Source organism: Watersipora subatra, chromosome 10 (genome assembly GCF_963576615.1).
Source record: "Watersipora subatra chromosome 10, tzWatSuba1.1, whole genome shotgun sequence".
Taxonomy (NCBI): domain Eukaryota; kingdom Metazoa; phylum Bryozoa; class Gymnolaemata; order Cheilostomatida; family Watersiporidae; genus Watersipora; species Watersipora subatra.
Window position 1 is genome coordinate 58747997 of NC_088717.1, and position 21666 is coordinate 58769662.

The window sequence follows — 21666 nt, forward strand, 5'->3', positions numbered from 1 at the left end:
CATATATTATATATATGTATACATATATATACATATATATATATATATTATGCATATTTTATAGAGACAGTATATTCACTGTATATTTATTATAGCTAGACACACTGGTTTTGTAAAGAATAATAAGGAAAAAGCACTTGATACACTATGTGCAGGGTGAATTATAGTACAATGTATCGTACAAAGTATAATATGGAGAGTACTTAGCTGTTAGTTTATCACTACTAACAGATCTGTTTCAAGCAGATACAGGTTTGCTCTCATCAGGTGATAGTTTTAGAGAGCAGACCTGTCTCCTCTCTAGTAGGCACACACACATGCACGCAGGCACACACACCACACTCTACACCACACGGCACGCACCACACCCACCACACACCACACACAGCACACACGCGTGCACACACATCACCTTCAGTATGACAAAAAAATTCTGTGACTCAGTCGTTTAGTCATGGCTCACATAATGACCTCTAAAACTCAACCATCAGCTCCCTCTCACACTCCCTGACAAGGGTCACATGTTTAGTTATCACATATGCAATTCAATCACTAAATATAGCCCTTCTTTTGCTAGCAATGGCTCAAGGAAGGCAACGAAAAGGCCATTATGAAGGATTCACATTTTATTTTTACGTCAGGCATAAAAGTCTGCATTTGTGACGATCTCAACTATAGCCGCCCTTGTAGCAAAAATAATTAATGCTGTTGTTATACTTTTCATTGGAATTATTGAAATTAAAAGATTAAATTTTCTTTTAAAAAATCTAAAAAAAAATCACATGAGAGTATGACTATAAATAATGTTTGTGTAATAAAAAAATAAATTGATTGATATTAAATACAAGAGATCATGTCTGAAAAATAGATTCTCTATGAGTATTGATTGTGGCAAAATCGATTGAAAATTGGATGACAATAATATGGTCTGTATCATCTGTCTGGGTAAGTATCATCGATGTTCACCTTTATGGTTTATCTGCAGTGGGGTAAATATGTTTTTCATTGAATCGACTGCTTTTTTGTATAAATTCAAGCAGATGTTGATAGTTGTAAGGGTCAGGAAATATTTCTCTCAGATTGGTGTAATTGCAGCATCTGTATGCGGTCTACTGTTTCGTCTTCATCCAAGCATGTGCATGTTGGTGTAAATGTTAAATTGAGTTTGTGCAGGCGATAGTGTGAGGTTGTGTGGCCTGTGAAGAGCCCGGTTACATTAAGTAATATAGGTAATATAGTTAAAACAGATAATATAATTAGAATAGAGTTTTTCTCCTGAAGTTATGCTTCTAGGTTCCTTAAAAAACCAGTGGAGCAGTGTCCTGTTATCAGATGAGTTCTCCACTGGTGTTGCCGATCATTCTTTAGTTGTTTCTGTATGGTGAACTTTTTAAAATGACTTGCTAACATATCTGTTATAGTTGTGTTTCTACCATTTAGGTTTACAGTGTGAGAATGTATCTTTTTTAAGTTTGCCTTTGTAAATAACAATTTTTTTGCGAAATAGCTCTGTCCTATTGCCATTCTACAGTATGTGTATATGTCTCTGGAGAGTAAAGACTCAGCTGTAGGTATGTTTGTGATATAGTAGGGTGCTTCTGTTGAGAGATTAGTCTTTGCTCTTAGTATGTCTTTCAAACAGCTATGGAAAGATGTTAGCTTTTTGATCCCATATAAAACTACGTGTATTTTAAAAGCTGTTGGCAGTATGGTTGGTTCTGGTATATTTTTAGAATAGTATGGCTTTAACCCTGCATTGATGAAAAGGAGAAGTAGTCTCTATTTCTTAGCCAATATTGCTATTGCTTCTTCTCTTTGTTTGTTGAATGTTAACTTAGAGTCTAGGGTTAAACCTAAAACTCTAGTAGAATAGGTAATATTTATGTTTTCTCCGCTGACTTAAAGTTGTTTTGGGTTACAGTTGAACCAAGTTGTATTTGACTTGGAACAGTTTGCTTTCATGTGCCATTGTTTCAGCCAGTGTGTGAACTTCATGCAGTTACTTTCCATTGTTTCCTATAGTAGGTCTTCATTTGGTCTTGAGCAGATAACTGAACAATCGTCTGCATATTGGAGCGTAGTTCCATTCATGACCTCAGCATGTCTCTGGTGTAGAGTACAAAAAGTATAGGGGATAGGATGCTTCATTGTGGCAGTCCTATTTCACATTGTTTTGGCTGTGATAGACGATTGTTAACTTTAATTCTGATTGTTCGTCATGTGAGAAAATCAAATATTAATTGAAGGAAGGTCCATTTATTCCTAATTCGGCGAGTCTGAGCAACATCCTTTGGCACCATACACTGTCAAATGCTTTTTGCAGGTCGATATAGAGGCCTGCGACCTTTAGTTTAGGTGATTGTGTTGAATTACTATCATCATAAGTAGAGGTAAGTAGGTAAGCAGAGGTAGATCTGTTTTTACGGAATTCATGTTGGTATTCTGGTATTAGCCTTCTGACTCTGTTGGAATTCTAAGTCTGTGCTCAATTATTCTCTCTAGAATTTACTACAATGTACTATTCTAGAATGTACACTACAATTACTATTCAAAAAACAAGAAAATGTTGGTCATCAAGTAAAGTGGAATACATCTATTATTTAATCAGTTAGCCGAGTTGGTTGACGTCTGCGTAGCCATATCTATAGCAATACGTATACATGTATATACCCGTTTACACTACATACACTACTCAAGTCCGTATACATTTACATATACACATGGCGATTATTCGCGTTTTCATTACAGTCCGTGTTTTCGTGAAACTACACTACAACGACGGCGCGCTTACATGTAGAAGCCAGAACCGCCGCATCTACGCATGTGAGGAAAACAATTAATTGTAGAACAGACAACTCCAACAATAGCCAAAATACATCTCTAGAATAGGTAGACAAAAATTGGAAGCCTCGCAAGCCCGAAATACCTGCATTAGAGAGATTTTATAACTATTCGGCGCCATTACCGATAATGCGTGATCGCAGTCACGATTGCTGAGCGGTTAAATTTTATCGCCTGGAGTTTCACATATTGAGTTACTTGTAGTACAATGTTTGTATGTGATATTTTTGTATGAATTCATTTTAAACATTTTTGTATAGCAGTTTGTTGTAAACAACGTCACTAGCGTTTTTTTTCACTAGCCATGCTCTCCACTAGCATGGAACGCCATAATAAGGTTTTCAAGTTTAGGATCATAGCATCTTTATGATTTCAAAAGGGTTGTAAAACTACTTTACTGTGTTTGAACTGATTGGAAATGTAGCTAGAGTTCTATGCTCGATATGTCTGCATTAATTTCCTAGAAATGCAGTACATCTGTTGCAAGTCTTAAAATCACCACCGATTTTTGTCACAAAATCATCTCTCAGTGCTACATTATCTATAGTTGAAATGTATGGAGTTTGTTTTCTAGCATATCAATTGTTTTCTGTATGACTGTTACGAACAAATTGTAGACAAGCTCATAGCAGCATGGCAAACTTGAATCGGCAGAGCTTTGGTGATAGGGGTAGTGGAGCTGAATACATTGGCCCCATTCATATACCCAGATCACAAGAGCGTGGTCAGGGTGAAAACAATACAAAACCAATGATTCTTACAGGTATGAAGTATACTGCCCTTTTGAAGACCACAGTTGAAAGTGTATTTTTTTGTTTCTTTTGCTCATTAAAAGTGCTTGCATTAGATTACGTACAACCATTCATACTTTCTTTCAGTTTTGTGGCAATGTTTTATGATCTATTCGTGTTTTGTTTGCTTTCATTGATTATGAAAGTATAAAATTGCATTTGTTTGCTTTCATATTGACACAGTTTTACACTGTGTTGTTGGTTTTTCTGTTCTTATGACCAATGTCTGCCAGATAAGTATTGAAAGTTTGTCCATTTTTTTCTTAGCAAATACAGGATTTGAAGTTGCAGCTCAAGTTTCACAAACCAACAATACTCAGCAAAAATTACCACCTGGAGTGGAGAAGCCAGGGCCTCGCCCTGCGGTGCCTATAGAGTCGGCAGAATACCGACAGTGGTATGAGAAGTGGTATGCATACAGTCAGGCCACCGGTGATATGAGTTATGAAGAAGTGCAAACTATGGATGTCAGCTCTCAGTCTTCACATGATACAGCTGAGTCACTAAGTGCAAGTGCCAGTTGGAGCCAGGAAAGTCAGCAATATTACTCCAGCAATGATAAGCCGTATCCTTTGGATTCTGGGCAACAATTGAATCAATCATCAAACTTGTTGTTGCAAGGTAATCACAGCTCATCCGGTGAAACCACTCATCACGGCCATCAAATGACTTTTGTGACTTCGTCTCATGTGAGGCAAGGTGACTGGAATAATGCTAGAGCAAACGTAGTCGGCAACCCAGCTCAGTCGCCATATAATGAGAAGCAAACTGAGTGGCAAAAAAATATGGATACTCAATATCAAACTGCTGAGTCTGCTAGTCATAATCATGTCAGTCTGCATAATCAGTTTTCTGCGCAATCTGCACAAAAATATTCTAGTGCTGACCCAACATTTCCACCTAATGAACATACAAGTGGGAGAATGCCAAGGCATCAGTTTCAAGCGGGTCACAAATTAGGTGCGGTAGAACATTTTAGCAATACTTCAAACTGGCCCATTGACCACGAACTAGGTACTAATCTATCAAATCAGTCTTTTGAAAGTGGATTAAATGCAGCTAAAGAGAGTGAAACTTTTCATTCAAGAAATGATGGAATCCAGAGTAAAAGTTTAAATCAAGGTGTGTACAATAGGCACAGTGCTGTGAAGATGGGAATTGATTCTGATAGGGGCCCAACTGTTCCAGAAAACATTGCTAGCAACTTGCGTACCAGCGATATGCCTCGTGGGTTTGAAACAGGCAGAGCTGAGTTTTTAGGCAGGCCACCTTTTCTTCCCAGCCAGAGCCACATAGGAAGGTCGCATGCTAATGATGCAAGCAATAGTTACACAAATGTAGGTTCAAATATGGGAAATAATCCTCAAAATCCAAGGCTGAATCGCTTTGTTTCCCAACCTGGAATGGAGAGGCCTTCATTGAGTAGTGCTAACATACGCACATCTTTAACCAGTAGCGAACACACAAATCAAAATTTTGCTTTCCAAGCACAGGTTCGAGGTCTTGCTCCAAGAGTAGCCAGCAATACAAATGCAATACACAGCAATAGTGTGTTGAAACATGAAAGTGTGACTCAAGCTCTTGTTACAAATCAAAATAATTCTGATGGTAAAGGAGAAAATGCAATGGTTGATGCGTTGAATCGAATGAAAAACACTCCAAATTCTCTTATGGCAAGCATGATGGGGAAGGAAGGTAATATTGACCAGTCAGCAATGAACCGTATGATTGCTTCAGCCATGAAGAATGACCCTGTAGTTGTTCAAGGGCTGATTGGTAAAATGGCATCCGGTACAATGGATCCTAAGGATATGACAAATGCTGTCACTCAAATAATGCAAGCTGCAATTGGTAATCGGTCAATGACTATGCCAACAAACCCTACAGTACACCAGCAGCTTGATAATTCGATGATGGGTTCTTCTCGGCTTGCTTCACCCAGAAATGTTCGACCAATGATGAAGCCATCAATTCCTCCTAATATGCCCTTTAATCGTCCACCCATTCGCCAAGCAATGTTGGGGGAAAAATTTATGAACCGAGCGCCGATTGCGAGTAACCAGTTCACAAGAGGGCCTGTGAATAGCCATATTCGTGCCCATAAAGTTCCCATTAACACTGGCGTGCCACACAAATCCCCTTGGGTTGGTGATGAAAGTGATGCTTGGCAGACGCAGGGTCCTCCTAGCAAAAAGATAAAGACGGACAACCCAATCGCAGAATCAACTTTAGTATCGCCTGTAGGAAGGTAAGGCCCTAGTTGTAGTTGTACTGCCAAAGATTTCAGCGGCTTTGTTCTTACAGCCTTCCCTCTATTCTTTCCATCTGCTCATTTGGTGGGCGGTTCTATTATTTAAATGGGTGTTACTTTTCAAGATACTAGGATTTCATAGTTATGACATCATTTTGGAATGGTATTTCAAATAAATTATCTTGGAAGAATAATATCATGTATGTCTGTACATGAAGCTAGTTACTTGTTGCCAGGTAAGTTATTGCTAAAGGCACTTCTAAAATCTTTTGAAATGAATAACTTGACGTTTTACTTTATAGCAAAGTTCTATCTTTGCTTGCTGTCTGGTTTTACTTTTAGTTGAGTTGGATTGTTCCTTTGATGTGTAGTTATTTAGATTACCTGCTATTTCTTAATGACATCTTTTAACAAAACATAGCGTAGGTCACCTTTTTTTTTCGTTGTAAAACACCTCACACATACATACATGTATTATAACCCCAAGTTTTGTGAGAAGTTTCTAAGAGTTGCAAATAACACTCAATCGAATTAAAAGATTAATCATAGACATGTGACCTGAAGATGGCTCCGAACTTTTGAGCTAACTTGAGATCATTCAACTTCTATGTATGTGTCAAGGATGAATTGCTTAATATATGCGGCCAGTTGTTTTTCCAGAAGTATTAAGCAAATTAGTTGTATGCCATAGATGCCTATGGCTGTAACTTGCAATTATTTATTCTTTTTGTCCACTTACGGTGTCATTTTCTACCAACTTTCATCATCATATTGTATGTCAGCTATTTCATATTCGGAGTTTTATATGTCACATTTATAGCATAAATCTCTAAAAAAATTAGGTTTTCAATTCAATATCTACAGCTTCAAAATATATGGCATGATACCATTGGGGCAACTAAGTGTCCCAACCTTATCACATAAGATTTCCGATACATGTATCTCAAAAAGGTAGGATCATAAAACTTTGAATCATCTTCTGGACGCAAAAATATGCAGTACACCTGAAACAAAAATTGCTGCAAGTTCTAAAACAAGGCTCGTTCAAGGTCTTATAAAATAGTGCTGAGTTGCATTAGGTCACATTGGTTAGGTGTCGTAATCAGTGATCAGTGCCTTTGACAAGGCAGATATATAGTAGACACTCCAGATTCTTATGTATAAGATATGCCCTCCTTTATTTATCACCGATATATTACATAATCAAATCCAAGTCCAGACCTAGCATTTGTTGCATCATCTGGATATACTTTTGTCATACAATAGGTTTTAAATCTGTTGATTAACTTGATTTTTTTAAAAATTTTTGTTTATTAGGCTGCACGTTGTAAGCAGTTAAAAATCTCCACTTAACCCGAGCTGCCAAAAATGCTACAATGAATAATGAGTTGCAATCCTTCCCGAGAAACTGACTAATGCTCGTTTAACATGTACTGATGTATTTGACACTGCCGAAATTTGACACTCGTAAACTAGATGCCATAGTTTAGTGATTACTTGCACCATTTAATTGAGTCTTTCCAATTTGGTTCAAGGATTTCATGCAATCAGTTAGTCTCCGTTATGTTATACAGTATATTTGATGGTAAGATTCAATGGTCATACCTCGACATAAAAGTGTTTCAACGTACGAGAAATTTGAAATGCAAGCAAACTCTCGAGCAAATTTTTCCGTTGAGGTGCGAGACAAATTTGAGATACGGGCGTATGAGACGAATCACGACGCAAGGTGGATGAGTATGTGAGAGGCTACTTCAAAAACAGAATAGCTCGATCTTGTCGGATCAAATTGAAAAAGTTTATTAAAGGCTGATTAAAAGTGAAGGTGTAGGCGAGGCAAAAGGAGCCAAGCCCGAAGAAGATAATAAAGAAAAATTAAGACGAAGACAAAATTAATTTTAGTGTAAGACTAGATGAATGCCTGACGTTGCAGGGCAATAAATTAGTAATCTGGTTAGTAATCTTTACCAAAACAAGTGTCGTGTTTATAGATACTTACTAATCATTCCGTTACGTGTAGTGATTTACAGTGCTAGTTAATAACCCCAAGCGCCGTAAGCGTGAGTATTTTAACTGATGTATTGAATGTCTCTACTTTTAATAATTGCCAATCTCAGTTGGACACCTAGTCTAACGATTAAGCTAGCTGCCTCTAGATGTTCCAAGAACAAATATAGTGCGTTACAGATTTTTCATTGTAAGATTTGATCGCTATAACTGGGTTCGGGGATAAAAATGAAAATACAAACGAACACCGAGATTTATATATACAGATTCGAACTTATTTTGTAAGCTAAATTTATCTGGGTTAGATTTGAAAATTGTCTGTTGTTTAGTGTCACAAAAGTAGCGGTACTGAACTTGTTGTTGTCAAGTTGGTCTCACACAGCCGTTAGCCGCTGCCATCAGTCTCGACGGTAAAAACTTCATATAGTACTGTACATAATGATGTTACATTTTATTGCTGATCATGACTAGATAGGTATTTGTTATTTCGTGAGCGTAGGTGGTGAATTAGGACAATTGAAAACACATTTTTCCATCATAATATCCAGTTTTGAGGTAGTTTTTTTCAGAAGGTGAGAACGGATTCACTTATGTTTAACAATTTTATATAAGCAAATTTGATTTGAGATAGGGGAGACTTGACAGGCGAACTCGGTCCCGGAATGCATTAAGTTTGTATGTCGAGGTATGACCGAACTGTTAATTTGCTAAATCATTCAAGCCTGGTTTTCAGCTTGATATTTTTTAGTTTCCTCGGTATGTTAGTTCAGGTAAACAAAACACATCCACGTGTTATAGTGACACATCTTATGGTTTACCATTTAAAGCTCCAGATGTTCTGCTCTTCAGCAAGTACAAAAACAGCTTTGTTAGGCCATTTTATTTCTACAAAGGCCTGTATACTATAGTCACTAACTTTCTGTTTGAGACATTTGTATGAGCTGTTAGTAACTTGATTTATAAAAGTGTGGATAATTTTGGTTTTTGTCTTGAGGTAGTTCAAGCAAATTATTCGGATATCACAACCCATAATTCACACAAGTGTTGGTGCATTCATACATCTAGATTGTGCAGAAGTAGCCAGTGGTTCAATGAATTTTCTATAGATGCAATTACAAAATGATGGTAGTTGTTGACATTTATATCATTACATTGCACTACCTTTAGCTTGTTTTCCTGAAAACCATTTGAATCGATGTACGGAAAGGGGTTCATTATTAGTACTATCATGTCACTTTTTGTGCCTTTTGAGGTCATACTGGTCGAGTTGGTGGCACTGCGCCTCGACAAAGTTAACTTGATCTAGTCTACACACGGCAAATGTTTAGATTAACTACATTACACAGATTGATGAAACAAACATCCAGATTCAAGTACAAAAGAAGTCTACTTAAAGAAAATATGGCAGCACACTACAAAGAGTTTTGGTGCAGTATCATCAAATTGACATTAAATTACTAGCCTGCTATATGAGAGGTTTTTTATTTTCGTTTTTAATATTTTTGTAGTACATGAACCAATTATCATAGTTTCAGATTGATATTTTTCCTTTCAATGTTATTCAGCCAATATTCATTTCAAGTTAACAAGCATGTAGCTTTCTTTACAAAGTCAATTTGGCCTTCCTATGCTATAATTATGATATGTTAGTCTGCACTATACGAGTTGTTATTGAGTATATGAGTTATTTGTATTAAGTTATGTTTTTGAGTTATATGAGTTATTGCCCTTCCAAGTACAAGTACACCTCACTCCGAAAGGAGATAACTGTAAATAATTACTGCAATGCATTTTTACATCAAATTTTATTATCCATTCTTATCACATAGTACTGTTTTGATGTTTTGTTAGTAAGTGACACTGAAGGTCACATTTTTTAATCATAACCCAGTGTTATGCTACATGTTCCTAGTGTGAACCCTTTTAAAAAGGAAACATTTATGTGAGTTGTTTGCTGTTGAGCATTGACACTGAAAATCCATGGGCAGAGATTACTGTCCGAGTTGAGCTACCTGTGGTAAATGTAGTTACCAGCCCTTCTAATGTTGTTCAAAAAACAAGTGGTGTCCAATTGGGTACTTTCAATATCTTTTGTTCTCATGATTTACTAAAACAACTGTGAGACTTATTAATCACACTATCAATTATTTACAATTTTCAAGATTTATGTAAGATATGTTAACCTGGGTGCTGTAGCCATGTTTGAGGACACATTTTTGGGAAACTGCATACCCTTCAAATGAAGTCATATGCCGACATTTTTTATTTTTGAGCTCGTATTAGCAATGCCTATACCAATTATAGGGCATTCCATGTTTTGAAAGGTGTTTAATAATGAAAAATATAAATTAAGATCAGTTTTATGTTTAGTTGCATTGATTTTCAGTTTCCATAAAACCATCACAAAATTATTTTACACTGCAGTGTATCTTTCTTTAAATATTTCTAACATGTAATCATCTTGACCTGTAGCTTTTCATATCACACCGTTTTGTAGGCTTGAGCGTGTGTTATCATATAATTTTATACCTTACAGGATGAATTTATTCGCGGAGTTATATTTCGCGAAAATTGTCTTTTCACGCATATTCGCGGATGAATTTATTCGCGGCTGACAACTGCCACTCTCTAGGAAAAGTTAACTCTATTGCGGCTAATAATAGATATTCCTACGCATGCGCACACCACGTGTTCCGGTTTATATTTAGCTTACAACTGCGAGGTGATCATGATATTCTACGGTAAACATTTTTGCTGCGTCCAGAGGTTTTCACGATTATTCATCGCTTTGGAGGCCTTTGATAAGCCAACAACTTGTGGTAAGTAATGAGTTTTTTACATTTACTAAATTAGTTAAATTTTACTTTGGTTCTTCGGTAAAACGCAATACTAATTTTTTCCATCCTTACCGCTTCATTATTTGTTTTAGTGTGAGAGAGATTTTTCATCATACACCGAAGAACAATGATTGCAAGGGTGGTAGATGCCATTCTTAGAAGATCACCAATCATTCAGGGAGGTCTGGAAATTGAGGTTGAAGTGACCGCAGCTACTTACGAGAAGAATATATCTGTTTTTAAAAAAGGAATGAAAACGCCTTTACGAGCACAAATCTTTGGCCAACCGGTAGAACTTTGCAATAGTAAGCCACGAGGAGAGTTCTGATGATAACTTCCTTACCAGCCATGTAGTAGCGAGAGAATCGCCTTCAACACATACCCAAGACAGTGACAGCGACAGAGCTGCTATTACCAAAATAACTAGTCAGAAAGCACCATTACACGCTAGTATTCACATATCAAGAGTACCAGTTTAATTTTATAGCTAGACAAACGCCATATGGACTAAACTGTTTATATTTACTCCATGCATCGTTTGTAAAATTTTATTTGTATTTGAAATATTTTATTTGTACACTCAAGTTTGTAATAAATTATAATACATCTATACATGAAATAAAATATATAATTTAATCATGTTTGCTACAGCGATATCAAGGAGTTGTCGATGAAGGGGTCTAGGTTGACTGGTTGCCTCTCTGCCAATATTCCTGCCTTGAATATTATTACTACTTGTCTCTAGTTTTCGTAGTCAATCTGCAGTAAACACAAATAAGAAAAAATATTAACGAGTGTTGAGGAAGTACATGAACAATACCTGAAGTATTTGATGAAAGTGATCAGTTTTTAAACAAAAGAATTAACTAATGCAGATGATAATAGAAAAACGTATCTGCACTGCAAATCAAATACATACCATAATGTCCAGATCAGAATCATGATCGTCCTTGACTTCGGTATTAGAGATTGATGGAGTTGATTCTAATGTAAAACGACGAGGAGAGCTTTTTTGCTATGCTGAAGCCATGCCGAATAACTTGTGAAAACCTTGAATAATTTTGTAAAGTTTGACGCAATGGCAATAAAGCTCGAAGCCTGGCGATGATTTTAAAGAAGTTTTGGAACTCGGCTACGTTTAGTACTTTTGCCTCGCGGCTATTTTCGCGTTGACGCCATTCTGCATATCTTGTGACAACTCGAATAATTTTGTAAATAAATGTGATGCATTGCCAATGGTGTTAGCTCAAAGCTCAGGCAATGATTTTAAAAATGTTTTGGAACTCAATTATGTTTAGTATTTACATTAAAAACAAGGCTAGCGACTAGTTTTAAATTTGATGCAGTAGTTATTCTCTCTTGTGATTAAAAATAGAACTAATTATTCACTGAATTTAATAATTCGCGGGATTGACTGTTCGCGAAATCGCGAATTTTTATGACCAACGAATATTTTCATCCTGTAGGGTAGGTAGTAATCAATCGATACATTTAGATAATGACTAAAATTAACGCAGCAAAGCCCAACCTTTTTTTAAAGAAATTCACTTCCTCACTCGTTAACATGATCTTTTCATATCTATGGGTGTCATTGCATATTCAAAAACTCACTCCACTCTTGCCTTCACACTAGCTTGGGTCTAATACAAATCATTAGAGGGATAAGTACCGGAACCTTGTAATGATGGCTGCTATTATTTTTTACAGATTTTCATTAAATGCAAATATGCTTGACTCGTACAAATTGAAGTCGAAATGTAGGTTTCAAGACACTGCAGTATTTGTTGATAATCGATCAAAGTGTGACCTATAATTGTTATAAGTTATCATTCTTTAGCTTTCAATATCTGAGTCTACTCTGAAAATGGTGGGTCAGGTTTACAATTAAGAATCCATCATGTGTCTGCAATAAAACCAAATCCTCATATTACTTACCCCTTACTAGCCAGCGATATATCCAAGTGTATCAAAATTATCATAAGCTGCAAATCTGTCTTGATTGTAATGTCTTGCCGTACCTAATAAATGTTAGTAAGCATTTACTAGCTAACATGGCCAACATTGTCAAGAAACTTGTGGAAACTCTAGTGGACAGTGTGACAGCGAAGCAGGTGTCACCACGTGATAGCTTGAGCTGTAGCAAGCCTTACTACCCTTTAGAACTAAACATATCTGTGCATTGTATTATAGCAGCTGTGAAACAGGAAATGATTATAATGTGATTCTACTTATGTAAGTTTTTTTGCAGCTCTAAACCAGCATCTCAGGTGCCAGCAGCTCACCATGTCACACCGGTAAGTGGTTCTCATCTTCGTTTCTTGCTAAATGAGTTATGCGAGTGTTTATGGTATGGACATGCTTGCTCTTATTATAAAGAGTTTGTATAAAAGACCTATATATAAATAATTACATAATAATAGATATATAATACTTGCACGGTTACATACCCGAGGCATCTTTCTTGATTTTTAGTTTATTCAAAATGGTAGGAGCTTTAAAAAATGTATAGGTAATGCAGAATTGGCTACCAAATATGAGTAGACGCTCCTATAACGTATGCGTCCTATAGCTTAAATTCTACATAACATAAATAATTTATGTGAAGTTTTTGCTTCGTACTATGTAAAGAATTCCATATAACGTAAAGTGTCAAGTTGGTGCAAATTTTCAAACATGATTTGATTAACGTAAATCTTTTAGCCCTAAAAATATCTTCATCTCTTCTATCTAATCTCTTCTAATCTCTTCTATTTATCTTTATCTAATAAAAAAACTTTCTCTCTTGCTGCATTTAAGAGAGATTACATTGTATGAGGCTTTATTATATATACAGTAGGCGCTCCTACAACATTAATAATTCGTTCCAGGAATGTTTACGTTATACGGATTTTATATTATAAGAGCGGTAAAATACATGTAAAGCGCTTAATTTGTTCTAAGATCTTTCTAAACTCGCCCATTTCTGCATACAAAAAGGAAAAACTTGATTTAGCTTTTGTAATTTGTGGTCTGTACCATAACTGCAGCAATATTAGTTTGCATCGACAATTTCTATGATCAATTTCACTGGTTGTATAGACCATGATTGAGGTAATTTTACAATAAGTTGATGGAGAGCGCACACCTTCGACATTCATTTACAGCGATTTGATTATTTCATTTAAACAGCAACGTAAAAATAATAACAAATATTTTATACGTCTACAAGAAAGCAAAACAAAATCACAAAAAATGGTACTACCTGTTCGTCGTCTATTTGTATCCAAGGGTCAAGTTAGGATAAAAAAGAACATTCAACTATACTCCAACGCGTGACATTCAGATTGGTGGACCGACGATGTAACACCTGCACCAATCAATCGCCTTTTGTATTTGTGAACAACTGCGCAGCTATCCTATTCTCTGTTTTGTCGGCACATCTGACGATTTTTATTTCGAGAATTTTTTATGTGGGTAGCAAGCAAAACTTTGCATCATTTTTTTATGTCATCTGGAATTTATGTTATAATAGGTATACGTTATAGGAGCATCTACTGTACAAGTACCCTGGCAATATAGTTCGCCTTCACAGACCGTCAGATGTGTCGGCAAAGAACTGAAAGTGGGTGGGTGCGCAATAGTTCTGAAGTACTTCAACAAGCTGAGCTATTAGTGAAGGTGTTGGAGTGTCGATATACCAAGCTTAATGTCTCGAGTCTTAATCTAGTCGAAACTGTTCTTTTATCTATAACTTCGAACTCTGACGGCGGATGGATGGACAGTCAGGCAGACACCGCTCCTAATGTGTCTAGTAAAGCTACAGTATATTTTTGTTTTGCTTTAGACCTGTAAAATATTTTGCTAAATTTTTTCTTTGCAAAATAAACATTACTGTTTAGAAAAAATGAAAGTACCGATGTAAATTGACATTGATGCTGTGCGCTCCCCTTAACTTAGCGTAAAATTATCATATTCATCAATGATAAACCAAGTAAAATTGGTAAAAAGTAAAAAAAAAACTTGTTTATACCAACCATTAATACTGCAGTTGCTGTACAGTCCTCAAATTAAAAAGGTGAAGTCCAGTTTTTTCCTTTTGGAAAAGCTAAATGAGTAAGTTTGGGAAGATCTTAGAAAGGATTAGGCAATTTATATGTGTTTTATTTTTGTATAACGTAAAATCACTATAACATAAACGTTTGTTTACGTTGTAAGATCGTCTACTGTATTTAGTAAACATTACTATTATTGTTATTTTTGTCAAATAAAGTCCTCATGTGTTACAGGAACGGAACAATCTGCTTTTTATGGATCAGCTCAGGAAAGCAAAAAGAGGAGGCATGGATGTTCGGAACATGCTCATTTTTTGTGAGGTAATGCATGACTTATCTCCGGTCAATCAGCAATCCCATCAATTCAGTTGTTAGTATATCATCTCAAATTGAAGATGAAATGCCATTTATGATATGCTACCATGTCAATAAATGGTGAGATCTACCATGGTTTATCTAAGAGCTTTCCTGTTTCTGAGGGCATTGACAGGTGCATTAGCTAAATAGGACTAGTATGATGGTAGTCTCGTGAGCTGTTTGAGATGGGCACGTGTAATAACTATGGGCACAGTTATCCTTAGATGTTGAGTTAGGGGCAGGTGGCTGAGTGGATTAGATGGTGGTACACTTGGCCAGGAATCTGAACATCTAGGTTTGATTCCCGTGTCGTGCGATCTTTTTCCATGCAATCGTTTTTGCGTGGCTTCGAATGGAAACTCGAAGTCACCCAAAAAGTATGGCGCTTAGTATAGCAAAGAGCCAGTAGAGATTATTAAGCCTATCTCACTGCGAAGTGTTCAAATGTTTGCAAAGCCAGATTGTGATAATTGTTGCTTCTTTGATAATTTGTTCATTTTGTAATTTCCAGTTTTTAGTTATTTAACAAGTTGACAGTGTAAAAAGAACTGACTAGTGTTGTTAACATACATGGTAGATTAGGATATTCTGAACATTTATTTTTAATTCTCTTGTTTTTATCTGAGTGTGTTTTTTGTAGACATTTTTTATGCCGAGTGAAAAAGTGCTATGCAATTACATTACCAAGCCAAGAAAGTCAGAATGTTTTCTTCTGTTATTGTTGCATGAAAAATTTAGTGTCGTAGACAGCAACCTGATTCGCGTGAAATCACTGTTTAACGGAATTTACTAAAAAAATCTTGTAATTTTCCACACAAGATTGAGATCAGTTTTGGCTGAAGTGGGTTTTTTTTATATCAGCTGCTTCTGTTGTGACAGGCTCCACTGCAGTTAATTCTAAACTACAGTCTCTGTTTCAATTCATCTTTTAACACAACTTAATACTTGTCTGGTTTTATTATTGTAAACAAATGTAAGCAATAGGCTACTAGGGAACCTACGTGGTGTCGAGTACCGCTGATACTTGCCGGCGCTGATACTTGCCGGCGGGCAATTTTAGAGTTTAGTGCTGTTCAACATTTGTTAAGTGCCGCAAGCAAAACCTTCCCGAAATGTACTGTACAGTTGAAGGTCGGCACTTTCGAAACGGCATGGCGAGCAGCCATTTTTATGTGATAATTAGCGATGCAGTTTTATGTGAACAAAAGCTGCCGAGCCTAGCGCCATAAGTGTTTTGCTGCGCGAGATTGCTGCCAGGGTCTCGCAGCCGATATGACGTATATTAAATATGCCTACTAAACAATTTTTGAACAGCATGCAGTTTAACTGTCATTGCCTTCAGCTATTTTACCACTGCATATATATGTGTTTTTATGATGATGGTTTTACGTGGCAAGATTTCGCTATTCAGATGTCTATGTGTGGCTTCAGCTATTGTTTTTAAGCTTATTTAGTAAATTAGCATTAAACTATCTCAGGCTTCATATTGGTTTTTTGGATGCATCTTACCTCTCAATGTCTGTTCTCTTGTGTGTCGTGTAGCACCATTACTATATACATATATTTTACTATAGTGGTGTGCGCCGCTCCTTTTTGCTGACTTCTCTTTGGTTTTGTAGTAAAACGTATTCCCAACCTGCGATGACCCATTGCAAACATTTGATAATGTATGTTACAGGCATATTGCGGCACCCATTGCAAACATTTGATAATGTATGCAACAGGCATACTGCGGCGCCTATTGCATAGTTGTGAATCCGATGTCTGTTTCATTTAGGCTATGCTTTACAGGTTTGTGATGATGTTTGGGGAGAGAAAGCGCATCCAGTCAATGACTATGTGACGCATCATGTGTCATCTCCCGACCATTGCAAGGTAGGTGATTCTCTCCTTTAAATCTCATTTACTTCTTCTGTGGCGAAACATATGTATGTAACCTCGATGCTTTTTACTTTCTTATACAGGGACTCATTGGCTGGCTGGATGTTCATCCCAACAAGAGATACCAGGTATGTCTTCTACCCAGTCTTCCTCTCATTCATTCATTCTACCCAGTCGTCCTCTCATTCATTCATTCTACCCAGTATCTTACATATAATAGCAGATATCCAAGCAGCTTGATCACAAGCAGTCATCTGCCATGAGTTGGTCTTGGTCTGCCTTTATTTTAAACTCCTTTTAGCTTAATCTTTATAGCGGAGTCTAGGCCTTCTTTGATTTCACTTACCATCACCTAGTTGTGAATATAATAGTTGACATGAAAGCCAGTCTTGTTCCATTCTGTCTACATGGCCCAACCGTCTTAGAATCTTTTCAATAAGGATGTCAGCCATGATGATATACCTGACCGTTTTACGATTTCTGTTAAGCAAACATTACTTTTTAGGAGATGCTGACTGTCCCTCCACACAAACCACGGTGTGATGCCAAAAAGTCAGCTCCTCTCAAGGAGAAACTGAAATACGCTTATTTCTGTGAGGTAACATTGTACATGCTCATTTCTGTGAGGTAACATAGTACTCGCTTATTTCTGTGAGGTAACATAGTACACGCTTATTTCTGTGAGGTAACATAGTACACGCTTATTTCTGTGAGGTAACATAGTACATGCTTATTTCTGTGCTACTTGTATGGTTCTGATAATTTCTGAATGCTCATCATCCTAAAGCTTGCTCACCTTCAGTAAAGTATCTTAGCCCTATAATTGGTCAATGTTTGCTATGTACATGTAAGTGTGTAAAACTGCTACAAGTCTGAATGTCCAGGTCTCGTGAGAGGTAGCAATTATCGGGGCTGTTAAAATGATGAGCTGGTTAGCTAGGAGGATGCTGTTAGACCTAGCTTTATCTGTAGAGCTAATGGAGCTTTATCTGCGCAACAATTGAGGTTCTCATCCTGTTCTGGTTTAAAATGCACCCAAATAATTTTTTGATTTAATAAACGTCAGTGATCTCATAAGCTGCATAGCTATTTACCTCACAAGCCTATTCGTTATATGCTTTCAATATATATTCTCTTATTAGAATTCATAATTGTCTTTAAGAAAGCTACCACAAAATTCGTAACAGATTTCTTTGGGATTTCACAGTTTCTATTTATTGACCTCAGCTCTAACCAATATACAAGGGTGTTTTTGCTATCATTGCAAATATTTACTCAAGTCTCCTGAGCTCAAAGAAAATGAATGGGTAACATGTGTTGCGATAATATTGCAGTTTCGTGTAAATCAGGCTGACTGTCTGGGTTTAAGCATAAATAGTCCAAAAAGACATCTATAAGCTCATTGCGCTTATAATGGTCTATTGATGGTTTGTAATGAACACTTGATTCATGAGCATCTAGAATCTAGGCACTTTGCAAAGGCCTGTGTGAATATCTCAGCAAGCCTTTAATTCTCTAGAAGCACCACTGTTCAGCTGCATATTGAACGGTTTTTGTACACCTCGATTTGAGGTTTTTACGTATGACGGAATGTTGTCACAAGATTTCCATAAAACATTTCGAGATTTCATATACAAGATCATTTATACATCTCGTGTACATTGAATCTTCATTCAAGGTATGTGAAGTCCCTGCTGGCTACTGCAAGAAGGTGTATTTCCAGCACATGAAGTTAAAATCACACTTAGATAAGATGGTGGTAAGTAATGAATATTCATTCTCAGCGCTCACATCCCTTTACAAACATATTTCGTGGACTCATAAATTCACCAAATTCATTAGCACTTCACTCACAGAACCTGCTCTTTTGTCATCCCTAAACAGGTTCATTACTAATTATCACTAGTTAACATGCTTGACAGTGGACTCGAGGTAGGCAAAATTATTTGCAGTGTGGCCGCATGGCAGTAACTTCACATCTTACTTTGGAGTTTGGATTAGCTCCCGGGTCAGTTTTGTTAGGTTGCATACAAAATCTATTCGTGGATAGGTAGGTGCAACTGCCGTAGTTAGGCTGATATCATTAAAGAGACCAACAGAGTCATTTTAATAAAGAAAACAAGGTTAGATTGTCTTGCAGCAAGCTTCTATGTCATTTTATGAATATGTCAGATTTTTGTCAATTTTTGCTTTGACAGTCTTTGATAAATACCATCAAGCCTCAACCGAGTGGAGCCAAAAAAGTGGAAGAATTGGTGAGTGTAAATACTTCTCTTTAGATTCTTTACACTGGTCAACAACTTTAGTACTCTTGATAACTCTTCACCATTTGTCTCTGCAGAAAGATGCCGAGTACTTGCTTGTGCCTCAAAGGTTGCCAGACCTGACTAGAGAGAAGAACAGATTAAAGAGATTTCCTTGCCAAGTAAATTTTATCTACAAAATCTTCTATTTTGTTGCTTAATCAATCTTGTCAAGTCTGTTTTTCCATCTCGTGCAGTTTTATACCACGTATCATATCTGTATGCTACATGACTTTATTAAAAGGCAGTATGCTGTGGAATTTTCCAGATTTGCTCAGTGGCTGCGAATGATGTTGGAGAGCTGACCTTTGATAACTGGCTTGGTCATATGACTACCCAGTTTCATATGTCGGTAAGTACATTATAACTTATAATTGTTATAACAGTTGTACGTTTGATAACTGGCTTGGTCATATGACTACCCAGTTCCATATGTCGGTAAGTACATTATAACTTATAATTGTTATAACAGTTGTACGTTTGATAACTGGCTTGGTCATATGACTACCCAGTTCCATATGTCGGTAAGTACATTATAACTTATAATTGTTATAACAGTTGTACGTTTGATAACTGGCTTGGTCATATGACTACCCAGTTTCATATGTCGGTAAGTACATTATAACTTATAATTGTTATAACAGTTGTACGTTTGATAACTGGCTTGGTCATATGACTACCCAGTTCCATATGTCGGTAAGTACATTATAACTTATAATTGTTATAACAGTTGTACGTTTGATAACTGGCTTGGTCATATGACTACCCAGTTCCATATGTCGGTAAGTACATTATAACTTATAATTGTTATAACAGTTGTACGTTTGATAACTGGCTTGGTCATATGACTACCCAGTTCCATATGTCGGTAAGTACATTATAACTTATAATTGTTATAACAGTTGTACGTTTGATAACTGGCTTGGTCATATGACTACCCAGTTCCATATGTCGGTAAGTACATTATAACTTATAATTGTTATAACAGTTGTACGTTTGATAACTGGCTTGGTCATATGACTACCCAGTTTCATATGTCGGTAAGTACATTATAACTTATAATTGTTATAACAGTTGTACGTTTGATAACTGGCTTGGTCATATGACTACCCAGTTCCATATGTCGGTAAGTACATTATAACTTATAATTGTTATAACAGTTGTACGTTTGATAACTGGCTTGGTCATATGACTACCCAGTTCCATATGTCGGTAAGTACATTATAACTTATAATTGTTATAACAGTTGTACGTTTGATAACTGGCTTGGTCATATGACTACCCAGTTCCATATGTCGGTAAGTACATTATAACTTATAATTGTTATAACAGTTGTACGTTTGATAACTGGCTTGGTCGTATGACTACCCAGTTTCATATGTCGGTAAGTACATTATAACTTATAATTGTTATAACAGTTGTACGTTTTCAATGACAGTTGTATAACAGGAAAAAGGGTTTGTCTTGCAACGATTGCAATGACAGTTATTCATTAACAGATAAAATAATTTCTTTTCAACATTCATTACAAAAACTTTGTTGTGCATTTCTATCCCTTTTTTCAACTTGCCATTGTGCTACAGATTCTCTATGATTGGTTGGCCAGATGCAAGGCAGTTGCTGCAGTTCCTTATCAGGTTTGTGCATTTCCAGTTCTCTTTTTATTAGATTATGAGCAAATGTGTCTAGCAGATTTCATTTCTTAACATTTCATAAAGAACGTTTTTTTTCTATCAGACTTGGCAGTTATGTGTACGAGCTATGTCTACAAGGCATCTCATTTGTTAACAACATTGGTTAACAAGTGTTATGTTATGTCAATGTTACTAGTATTTAAAATATTAGATAATCCTTTAAGAGGCTTGAAATGCAATTGATTGAAATTGATTTGGATTGAAATGTGCAATGACGTTATGCAATATCTAAATGGAAACCTAAAAGCTCATTCAAAAAGCCTATTCAGCGGAATGCTATATATTTGTATTTAAAAGTCTATTCAAATACTCCGAGAAACTTCTGCGTCACTTTATTTTACATTCATTTTTAGTTAAACTTGCTTGTATGTTTTTTTAAGTGGCATCCATGTTATCCATTATAACTTATGATGGAATTTTTGGCTCATAGATCAACAATAACTACAAACGTAATTCCTTGCAGAAAGTGATGATGTTTAAAGGACATACGGTTGCTGAAAAGAAAGACCCGCATTATTTTTGTGAGGTGAGTCTTTTTATGTTTCTACTTGCTTTTATGGTAATTCCTCATTTTGAGCCTTTAGAGGATGTTGCTTTTTAGCTCAGTTCATTTGCTACCTTCTCATTTTTCTTAGATTTCTGGTTGAACTTTCCATTTGAAGAAGTATAATCA

General features: G+C 36.3%; 1 protein-coding gene across 1 annotated transcript in view; it reads left to right on the plus strand.

Annotated features, from left to right (window-relative positions):
• Positions 1-5024: 5024 nt before the first annotated feature.
• The window catches only part of LOC137405602 (uncharacterized), a 42686-nt gene continuing 26044 nt past the window's right edge, over positions 5025-21666 (plus strand). Inside the window, exons 1-12 of the mRNA XM_068091918.1 lie at positions 5025-5880; positions 12976-13021; positions 14993-15079; positions 16907-16990; positions 17080-17124; positions 17502-17594; positions 18675-18755; positions 19195-19251; positions 19338-19421; positions 19568-19651; positions 20883-20936; positions 21457-21519. Coding sequence (XP_067948019.1) covers positions 5036-5880; positions 12976-13021; positions 14993-15079; positions 16907-16990; positions 17080-17124; positions 17502-17594; positions 18675-18755; positions 19195-19251; positions 19338-19421; positions 19568-19651; positions 20883-20936; positions 21457-21519 — 1623 coding nt within the window. The 5' untranslated portion in view covers positions 5025-5035. The remainder of the gene's footprint in view (positions 5881-12975; positions 13022-14992; positions 15080-16906; positions 16991-17079; positions 17125-17501; positions 17595-18674; positions 18756-19194; positions 19252-19337; positions 19422-19567; positions 19652-20882; positions 20937-21456; positions 21520-21666) is intronic.